General features: G+C 32.6%; 2 protein-coding genes across 2 annotated transcripts; both read left to right on the top strand.

Moving 5' to 3' along the window:
- Positions 1-6: 6 nt before the first annotated feature.
- On the top strand, positions 7-1,363 carry LOC111241416. The gene is made up of 3 exons (XM_022779384.1): positions 7-983; positions 1,237-1,291; positions 1,357-1,363. Exons 1-3 carry the CDS (start codon positions 758-760, stop codon positions 1,361-1,363), a joined length of 288 nt encoding a protein of 95 aa, XP_022635105.1. The 5' UTR covers positions 7-757.
- Positions 1,364-2,323: 960 nt separating this feature from the next.
- LOC106757431 (abscisate beta-glucosyltransferase-like) lies at positions 2,324-10,834 on the top strand. Its single transcript, XM_022779378.1, has 6 exons — positions 2,324-2,454; positions 2,538-2,616; positions 3,369-3,436; positions 4,744-4,875; positions 4,976-5,113; positions 9,688-10,834. Exons 1-6 carry the CDS (start codon positions 2,324-2,326, stop codon positions 10,724-10,726), a joined length of 1,587 nt encoding a protein of 528 aa, XP_022635099.1. The 3' UTR covers positions 10,727-10,834.
- The last annotated feature ends 639 nt before the right edge of the window (positions 10,835-11,473 follow it).

Genomic DNA, 11,473 nt, shown 5'->3' with positions numbered 1-11,473 from the left:
CAAAGGCATACCCTTCATTTACCTATGTAATGCTTCATAGCACAGTTGTGGAATCAAGTATCCAAGTGCACACTGTTTACTACAATTTGGTTCATGTTAAAACTCAATAAAATAAATTAATATTTTCAGTTCCTTATTATAGATATTNGATAAATCAAAGGTGGGGGAAAAAATTGACAAAGAAACTTCCAACTTGTAATTGATAGTCATTGACATGAAAACTGTTGGTCACTAGCTTCATTTCAACATTTTACTTGTTTATTCAGAAATTCCATGAATTTATTTATGCTTAATCTGGAATAAAATCACAACATTTGAGGATATTCTACACAAACCTGTCATGATGAGGCATACAAAGAACAGTCTCTTGGATATAATATACAGGTGTCATTCTATGTGTCCTTTTAGATGGTCTGAATTTACACCTTTGTAAAATGAAAAGCATTTGTGAAACTATAATGATGATTTGTGCAGACCTTTATAGAAACAGATTACAANAGATCACATTACCTATTCATCGCATGGTTTTAAAATTTTTCGTCTACAACATCAGGCAGTTAGTGTCTTGATAGGATTTTAAAGCAGTTTTGTTAACTGATTCTATGCTTGATGGCATGAAATTTGACTTGAACATGTTATTGTTTCTTCCAAATTCTTATTATTTCAAAAGCCATGTATATTTCAAGTTGCACATGTCCGAAAGAATAATAGTTTTGAGAAGCTGTAAATTGTTTCAAACCTGATCAGCCAGGCAACCATGAACTGGTGGAGCAGCAAAAGACTTCATTTCATCACACAAATTATATCGACCCTTTTTGCAGTGGCCGCATCGTGTACAACCGATCCCAGTTTCAAGCGCCACACGGTCACCAGGCACCAAATGTTTTACCTCATTACCAACTTCTTCTATGATCCCAGCACNCTCATGACCAATTACCATTGGTTCCTTAACTATGAAGTGTGCAACCCTCAGTTTCTGAAAAGTAAACGAAACAACAAATTTGAAAATTTTCACTGGAGAAAACATAGATAAATGCAGGAAACAACCCCTGTAACAAAAAATTTCAACCTAAGCAAAAACTCATCCAAAAAATGCCAAAACTAAATAAATAGAATTAATCTAATCAATCATAGATTGCTTAGACATAGATAATCAAACTCCTCCAACATAACTTCATCCCTTGTAATCTCACTACTGAAAGTAAATTCAGCAGGGTTATATGTACCTTGAGGAAGTGAACATCACTGCCACAGATCCCAACAGCTTTCATTCTAACTCTGACATCATGGGGTCCTTCCAAAACACAAATGATTTGAAAATAATTGAAAATGGCATTGAAACATCATCAATAAAAGGATTTGAAGACAGNAACTCTGACATCATGGGGTCCTTCCAAAACACAAATGATTTGAAAATAATTGAAAATGGCATTGAAACATCATCAATAAAAGGATTTGAAGACAGAAAAAACCAGAATGAAATGATTGAGTTAATTGTGGGAAAATGAATACCTAGAATAGGAAGCTTGAAAGGTTGAATCTTGAGATTGTTTATACCCAGAAGCCAAGCAGCAGTATTCTGTTCTTTGTCTTCTCCATTATCATCAATTGACATTCCTCCCTTACCCATTTCCCTTCTCTTTCTAATTTTAGCAGCTTTGTAAGATAGAAAGATTTCTACTTTCAGTTATGGCCAAGTGATCCCTGCTATGAGCAATGACTTATCCTTTCTTTCCTCTGTTGACTAGTACAGTTGTTAAGATTTTTTTTGGATAACGATACTTACACCACACGTTTTTCTACACCATTATTATGATTGGTCCATTTATAATTATTAGGCTTAATATCGCTTTTAGTCCCATGTTTGGAGGTTATGTTCAATTAGGTTCTATCTTTTTATTTGGTTTAATACATTTTTTGGTCTCACCTTTTAGGGCTTTTGTTCAAAATGGTCTCACCTTTGGAAAAAATTCACTTTGGTCTCATATTTCATTAAATTTTGTTCAAAATGGTCCCTATGGCAGACGGCGTTAAATTTCTAACGGTTCAGATGCTAGCGTGGCAAACTATTATCCATCTGTGCTCAATTTATATGACGTGGCTATGTGGACTGTAGTAAGTTGACTTAAATGGATTATAATTGGGGTTATTAAAAGGGGTGGGTTAGTTAGTTGAAGTTAGGGTTCTTTGGTTCTTTGATGTTCTTCAAATTTTGGAGCAGAGGTTGCAATAGGTTTAGGGTTCGTTGAAGTCAAAATGGCTTCTTCTCAAGCATGATCGTCTTGTTCCAAAACTGGGTTGGAATGAAATTAACAATCCGCAAATGATGGGGGTTGGAGGGGAGGTGAGGTATCACAACACACAATCCGCAAGTGTGGTGATGCTGCTGTGTCCAAAGTGGCGAGAACTCCCCAGAATGCTGGGCGAAAATTTTGGGGATGTCGGCATTACAAGGTTTTTTTATTTCCATTTGACTTTATTTGGTATATATTTGATGAGGAAATTTCAATTTTGGTGGCTTATTTGTTGCATATCAGGGTGGATCTTCAAGAGGGATTTACTGCAACTTTTTCAAATGGTGTGCTGAAGAAAATAATGAGGAAAGAGATGATGAAAGTATCAGACAAATTTAGAGGATTTCTGATTTGGAAATTTTANTCCAAAACTTGCAGAAGGAAAGATATGATGAAAGTGTCAGACAAAGGAGGAGGATTTCTGATTTGGAAATTTTAGTCCAAAACTTGCAGAGAAGGATGATATTGTTACTAGGAGCTATGTGTGTTGTTTTTGTAGTTAACATTGTCATTTTAGAGGTTTGTTTAGGTTGATCTTAGTATGTGGCTGCGTGTTTAGGTGAAGGTGAATGTTAAGGTTCATGCAATGGCAAGGTTTTTATGTAATGTGAAGGTTTATGTAATATAAAGGCGTTAATGTGAAATGTTAAATATAGTACCTGGTTTCATTCTAATATGTTCAATTTGGTCCCCAATTATATTTAAATAAGTTTAATTTTGGTCCCAAATGGATATGAAGACAAGTGCTTATCATCCCAACACAAGTGCTTCTCATCACATTCTAAACTAACACAACTGCTTCTCATGATATAATAATCAAAGTGCACATAGACATAATAATACTTCATTAATAAATCAAAAAACTTGGTCACAAAATACATCCAAACTGTGTTCAAAATACATAAATAAACTGTGTTCAAAGTACATGCACCATCTTCATAATACATCCAAAGTTCAAAATACATCCAAAGTTCATCATAATGACTTCACAACACATCTAATTGATTCTTCTTTTGAAAGGTAACTTTGTCCTCATGATTGGTGGAGTTGAATGTGCAGTGGACTCCTGAGTAGGTTGTGGTGGCTGCGGGGATTGAGGATTGGGTTGTTGTGTTTGTGAGTCAGAGGGACATGCTGGTTCTGTGATGGGTGGACGTAAGGGGCGCTTGCTTCTGTTGTGTCCCAGTTTACGACATATGGTACATTTTTTCCTATGCCCAGCCATATTCATTTAGGACGCATCCTTTGTTAACTCCCAGGCCTCCAATTTTCTTTTTTTCTTTGGCCTCCCAGGCATCTTTCGTATAACTGGTGGCAGGACATCCACAAATGATGTTTTTTCCCAAAGCATTTGGCCATTGACAAGATAAATCATTGCGGCATAAGTGGCTTCATATGTCGTTCTTGTGAAGCAAGAGAGTATGAAATTTTTTTGGTCTTCATTGCAATAGTTCATGGTTGCAATGGCATGACAACATGGAATCCCACAACAAAAAATGTTATTTAACACACAATACAATGCACTACAACAGCAAATAAACAACTTTTTATACTACCCAAAATCAGAATAACCTTAGAACATCAATACACTACCCTAATAGAACATCAAATTAAACCCTAACCCCCAAAAACATACATAAACAACAGAATAGCCTTAGAAAGTGAACCCTTACCTCACCCCCGTGTAATGTTGAACTACCACCTTCACGTAATCACCACTGACTTGATCTCCAATGGCGACAAATGAATAGCAGAGCCTTCTCTCCAATCGCGATTGACGAACAATTATGGGTTGGGGTTTTTCAATTACCCTAATTTTCTAATTTGTATTTAATTAGGGGTTTTTTAATTACCCTTAAATTTTGTCAAACAGCCACGTAATATAAATTGGACACATATGGATAACAGTTTGCCATGCCAGCATCTGCACCGTTAGAAATTTAACGTCGTCTGCCATAGAGACCATTTTGAACAAAATTTAATGAAATATGGGACCAAAGTGAATTTTTTCCAAAGGTGAGACCATTTTGAACAAAAACCCCAAAAGGTGGGACCAAAAGATGTATTAAACCTTTTTATTTTTGTAACAAATGATTCTTTTTTGTTAACAGCATAAAAAATTTAAAGTTAAATATATCTTTTAGTGCTCGTATTCAATTTTTAATTAGGTCCTCATATTTTTTTTTTTGTAAATTTGAGACAATAAAACTCTTTATGTTAACTTTCCACTAAAGTCGTCAAATTTCAATTACATGGATTAGACTTCAATAGGTCATTTTAAGTGAAAAATCAAAGTAATATGATCACAAGACTGAAACTTAAAAAGAATTCACGGAAGGAATGAGTGGAATTTATATTTAAAAAAAATAGTTTATGACAGAAACATTTGTATGCAGGGGATTTACTGGAGTTCCATAAGGGGATTAGGGATTGTAATATGCTGAGTTAGGGCTGAACTCCACGGTCTCGTTCAACTTCCCGTTGGCGGCCTCGTACCCTTCAGAGAAATATCTGGCTCCGATGATTTCCGGTTGCATGAGGTAGCCGCGAAGCTCTTCCCGGCGACGCACTCGCCCTTCCAGTTTGCAGGAACGATCCTAGGCCGCGACCGCTGAAACTCTGACACTCAGATCAGATTCCCGTATCGAAGACACCTATAACGAGATCCGAGCTTAAATCAGTCTCGTGCAGCAACCCGGCACGATCGGCGGTGGTGAGACCAAGGAACTGACGGGAGCGCGTGGTGTGAAGTTGTCGAACCTATTTGGGTATGAGAGTGATGACGTGGCTGAACGCCTGCAGCTTCTGTGCCTCACAAGGTGAGAGCTTGGCAGAGAAGCCGTGAAAAACGATGTCATAGGTGTGGATAACGGAAACGGTGCTGGAAATGGTAGACAGCTGTAGACAGTGATGACTCATACCAATGTCTGGGTGTTGGAAAAATGGAAGGCTTTGTTTGATGTTGAACTTGGACTATAAAAGTTTATTTCTTTTCTTGGTCGGAAGAAAAAGCAACCTATGTTAGAGTTCTTACGAGAAATAGAAAAACTACGAAGGTGGACAAAGTAGCCATGGAAGTGGTATGCGCGGTGAAGTGAAGTGAAGATGGAAAATTCAAAAATTCAAAGGGGGAAAAGTGGGTAGATGAATTCCTAACTCTGCACATTGCAATCCTAATTCCCTGATGCAACTTCAGTGAATTCTCTGCATACAAATATCTCTGTCACTGTCTAATTTTTAAAATAAAAATTTCACGTGATTCATCACTTTAAATAACCTGATCCACACAAATATCAGGATGAAAATATATATTTAACTTTAAATTTTATAAAAACATGTTTACTGTGCAAATTATATTTAAATGTGTAACCATGTGGGTTTTGTTAAAATAAACATTTATTTTTGTTTAACCATAATTTATAATAAATATGTTTATTTTAATAATTACATTGTACTTTAAATTATGATAAGTAAATATTTTTTAACAAGTATATCTGAGTTTAAGTTTACAATAAATAATTATGATATAGTTTCCATTATTGTAAATTTATTTTAAAAAATTATTAAAATTTAATTTAGAAATAAAGATGAAGATAACTTTTTTATGTGTGTAGAAAAGAGATAATAATAATAATGATGATAATGTCTAAACTAGTGAATAACACAATCTTCAAATCTTTAAGTGTATTTTAATTTTAATTTGTATAAGAGTTTATTTAAATGGTGATCTAATTTTCTTTTTTGTTATTGACAATTTCTCTAAAAGATATAATGAAATTTTATTTAGAGATAAATTAAAGAACAAAGTAGAAAGAAATAGAATATTAAGAATGTCAAATACCCTAATTTAGATACAAGTATACTTTAAGATGATAGAGCAAAAACATTGTTGGTAGTAATGAGATTGATTATAAAATTGAGAAGAAGTAAATTTTGGCTAAAGTTTTTTTTTTCTTTTATATATTTATTTTTAAATATTGAAGTTTATAAGGTTTAGAGATTGATATTTATTAAGTTTAAAGATTTTTTTTATCACACTTTATCTATCTAATAAATTGTTGTATCTTCTAATAACAACACAATATTTTGTTGTGTTAGATATAAAAGGTGTTTTTTTTTTTCTTAAAAAAAGAATGTTTTGATATGTCAAAGCAAATTCATTTGAATTCGTTCTCCACTAACAATAGTGTATAGTTGTTGTTTGTTATACAAATTATTTTTCTAAAATAAATCATGCTCTTTTATTGTGAATCAAAATTTATAGGAACAATGACTAGTCAATTTTCGAAAGAAAATCTTAAAAAAAATTATCTTTTATACAATGTTTTTTTAATTTTAGAAAAAATTAAATATTTTAAAAATACAACTTTTTTTTTTGTTAACATCTTTTCTACGTCTAACCAATTACTAGACCCAAAATCACATTCCTATACCACACTTATCTTTACAGTTTAGAATAAAATATTGTTAAGAGGTGGATAAATGTAACTATAGGAATAAATCTCAAAATCACACAAAAAGTTAATAGAAAAAACAAAAAATGGGCATGGAATCAATGTATATAGATATTACTATAATTTTTTTACCTTCTTATATGTATCTTAATTTATTTATTTTATAAAATTTATATTAAACATTATTACGAGTTTTAATAATATATTATATTCAAATCATAAGTGAAACTATAAAATTATTAGATCTATTAATAAAAAGAGAGGAGACTTACTAACTCTTATACTAATATTTTTTCAAAACTTTAATGTATAAATTGTTTATTATGGCGACAGTTACTTTAACTTTTATGAAAGATTTAAAAGTTCCTCCTTATTTTTATGTAACGCTTTTATATATATATATATATATATATATATATATATATATATATATATATATATATATATATATATATATATATATATATATATATATATATACTCAAATATTTAACGAGAAATGGTAGGTTTTATTTATTTATAATTCTTTCTTCCTTTTATTATATTACATTTACATTGGTGATGAAAATATATTTATTGGGTAGTTCTAAAATTAAAGCTTATAATCAATCAATATTTTATATGGCTCAAAATTTGAATCTATATTGAAATTGATTGTCATTTTTAATGAGTAACAATTAGTATAATTTGTCCTTCTAATGTTCCTACTATGATACAATTAGCAAACAATTTTATAAAGGTTTTGGAAAAAACACAATTTGAGTCTCTTATCTACAATTTAGGCATTTAAGATCTTCATCTCGAACTTGAGAGAATATTGAGATATTATCTTTATGACTATTTATTTTATTTTTTTATTATTGATTGGGAGATTATTCTTAACCTATTTATTAGCATAATTATGGTCGTATTTACGGATATTATTTGATGGATACTTTTATTAACTACATTTTTATCTTAATTTGTGTAAGAAGGTCTTGTAATATATACTTATATTGATGATTTATTAATAAAGAAATATAAGTTTTACTGTTTTGAAATTTATCCAATGTTGAGTTATAGTGAAAATAGGACTGAAAGGAAAGGTTGAGTTTTAACTCTTTTTATTTGAGCGAAAATAAGACCAAAAGCAAAATTAAATTTGCATTGCATTTTCTCTTAATAAAAGAACACCAAAAAACCAACTTCATATAACATAACCAAATACACTTGGTAAAGGTTTGGTAAGTGTACCATCTCGTTACAAGTAATAAAGTGAATAAATAAAAGTATCATCTCTCAAGAGAATTTGAATCATGTTATTTAGTCAAACTTTGTTTATCAGAATCAATTTAATAACAATGAAAATTTGATTCATGTAAACTAAAAGTAATGAAATTAACAAAATATTAAAATTTGAATTTAAAAGTTGAAAGTAAGCTTCGTTCCTTTTGGTTGCTTTTCTTACGTTTATACTGAAATTTACTTCCCAGTACAACTAGAATATATAAAATACATCCTACTTCTATATAATGACAAGTAAAACAAGAAAAACATATGAGCACAAATATATATTGAACAAGAAGATTACATCAAATGTCAGTTACTACATTCAATTCCAACCAAAGAAAGAATTAACTACTCCTAGTCATCTAGAACATACACAATTTTGCAATCCCTTGCATACAATGTTGTTTGGATGCCTTGAAGTAGTCTCTTGATCGTCTCCTGATTTCTCCAATATTTTTCGTGCTTTGTTTTGTCAGAAGATGGTTTCTCTCTTTCTATCTCAACTTTTAAAACCAACATCCTTTAATTAATTCATTCAACCCACAAGTGTGTATGCATTGAGCGAAAATCTCAATCGAAACTCTATAACCGACGCCATTCGCTCTACTCATAGTGTTGTGCGCTAGGCGAAAAATCTTCTTTTTGGCTGTACGAATGGTGGCTTGCGCTTAGCGAAAATTGGCTGACAACACTCCAAATAATGTAGAATTTCCTGTACAATGTTTACACAACTTTCTACTTCATATTACAGCTTTTCAATGAGGCAACACATGAATATTTACAACTTTGAACTCATTTGTAAGTGTAAAAACAACTATTTTTCACACTTATCAGTACTTTCAAAAGTTTTAACAAAGGTTTAAACCCCTTTTTGATCCCTAATGTCGTGTTCGCTTCAAGTGATTTACTGTTGCTGATGATTTGGAACGATGGATTTCCAATGAATTCTGTGTTCGCTTTTATTGATTTGCGGGCGATGAAAATAGTCGATTTGCGAGATGAAGCAAAATTTCAATCCTTTGTTCACAGCGCAAATTTGCAAGGAATCGTTTACAATTTCAATTTTACCCTTAATATAATATATTTGATTAAAATGGATTCTTAGCATGAATATTAATAATAATAATAATAATAATAATAATAATAATAATAATAATAATAATAATAAATAATAATAATAATAAATAATAATAATAATAAAATAATATATTATTATTATTATTATTATTATTAACGTTAATTTTTTTATTATTTATAAACATTTTTATAATTAAATATAATATTAACATTTATCATTTTATTACTTTAATAATTAGGGACATTTTGGTAATCTTCAATTTTTATCAATTAAATAAATTTTTTTATCTCTCACATCAATCAAATCCTACACTAATTCTCACAAACTTTACTTCCAAATCCACTCTCAACTACCCACAAATCCACTAAAAAAAACAACAAAAAAATTACCCTCAAATCCACTAAAATCCATTCAAATCATCTCCCCCAAATCATTTCCCTCAAATGAACAGAGCCTAAGTTATAAGCTGGTGTTTAGTTTAGTCATCGGTTTTAAAAATGTCAACCTTTAATCCCTAAGTTATAAAAAATGTTTCAAATCAGTCCCTGTCGTTAAATATCCACTAACGGAGTTAACTTTTTCTTTCTCTCTCTTCTGCTCTTCTGAAATTCTCTGAACACTGTCAGGTTTTTCTTTCTCTCTCTGAATTTCTCTATTTTTCCTTTTTATGTTTAAATATATATTTTTTCTCTCTCCTCACTCAAAAATCACCACCACCAAACCCTCCTCCAGCACCACCACCTGCTCCTCCTCACGGAGCCTCATCAACCATTCTAGCCACACCGTCGACCACCCCTCTCTTTCAAAAATCCATCACGTGCGACCAGAAATTAGGTCTTCCCATCTCCATTCACACTCTCTCCGCCGATGTACCACAGTCAGATATCTTTGTCGGTCCCTTCCTGGACACCTCTGCCCTCCTCAAACCACTACGCCAGCTCCTCCTCCAACGCCGCCCGCATTGCATCGTCGTCAACATGTTCCATCGCTGGGCCGGCGAAGTCGTTTACGAGCTCGGAATCCCCAGAATCCTCTTCAACGGCATCGGGTGCTTCGCTCTCTACGTCCAGGAGAACTTCAGACATGTCGTTTTTGAGAGTGTGAGTTCAGACTCGGAGCCTTTCCTCGTTCCTAATATTCCCGACAGAATCGAAATGACGATGTCTCAGCTTCCTCCTTTTCTGAGAAACCCATATGAGATTCCTGAAAGGGTGAGGGGCATGAAGCAATTAGAGGAGAAGAGTTTTGGCACTCTTATCAACAATTTCTACGACTTGGAACCAACTTATGTTGATCTAATAAAAAGCAAGTGGGGAAATAAAGCATGGATTGTAGGACCAGTGTCCTTTTGCAACAAAACCAAAGAGGATAAATCCAAAAGAGGGAAGCCACCCACCATCGACGAACAAAATTGCCTGAATTGGTTAAACTCTAAGAAACCCAGTTCTGTTCTTTACGCCAGCTTTGGAAGCCTGGCTCGGTTGCCCCCTGAGCAACTGATGGAGATTGCTTACGGCTTGGAAGCCTCTGAGCAATCGTTCATTTGGGTGGTGGGGAACAGAGGCGAAAGGGCATTCAACTTGCCTAAGGACATTCAACTTGCTCAAAGAATCAGAGGCGAAAGGGCTTAGTTTTAAACCTCATTTTTTTTGCCTTTAGGGTTTGTGTGTTCTTCAGTCATTGATAGTTTTTATGTGTGCATCTTAGAATATGGAGTTGGTGAATTCTTCCAGTGACACACTCTTGTATACTTAATCATGTCAGATAATTTTAAGTTTTAAATATTTGTCTCTAGCGTATTTAAATTTTGTTTTCATTCCAAGTATAATTCTCTGTGCTGAGTAATTTTTGTCGCAAGAATTATCTTCAATGGTTATGCATCAGATACTGTAGATAGTTTGGGTTCAAATTTCTTGATTTTCTGCTTCTTCATTAATTTCATAAACTCCTTGAAAGTTGCATGATGAACAACAATAATAGCAGCTGTTGATATTTCATAAGATTTGTAACGAAGTGAAATAATAATAGCAGCAGTTTATGTTTCATACCGTTATCAGAATCATGAGGTCCTGGGGAGGCTTCGGGATGGTATTGAAGAGAAATAGAAAAATTCAGAGAGAAAAAAAAAAGCTGTTAGTGTTCAGAGAAATTCAGAGGAAAAATTCAGAGGAGCAGAAGAAAGAGAAAGAAAAAATTAACTTCGTTAGTGGATATTTAACGACATGGACTGATTTGAAATATTTTTTATAACTTAGGAATCAAAGGTTGACATTTTTAAAAACGGGAACTAAACTCAACACTAGCTTATAACTTAGGATAAAGATACTTAGACAATATTTTTTGACAACATTTGAACATCATCATACGTGTCATTGTGT

This window comes from Vigna radiata, chromosome 1 (genome assembly GCF_000741045.1).
Source record: "Vigna radiata var. radiata cultivar VC1973A chromosome 1, Vradiata_ver6, whole genome shotgun sequence".
Taxonomy (NCBI): Eukaryota; Viridiplantae; Streptophyta; class Magnoliopsida; order Fabales; family Fabaceae; genus Vigna; species Vigna radiata.
The sequence above is the reverse complement of the archived record's forward strand: the minus strand, read 5'-3'. Positions and strand labels throughout refer to the sequence as shown.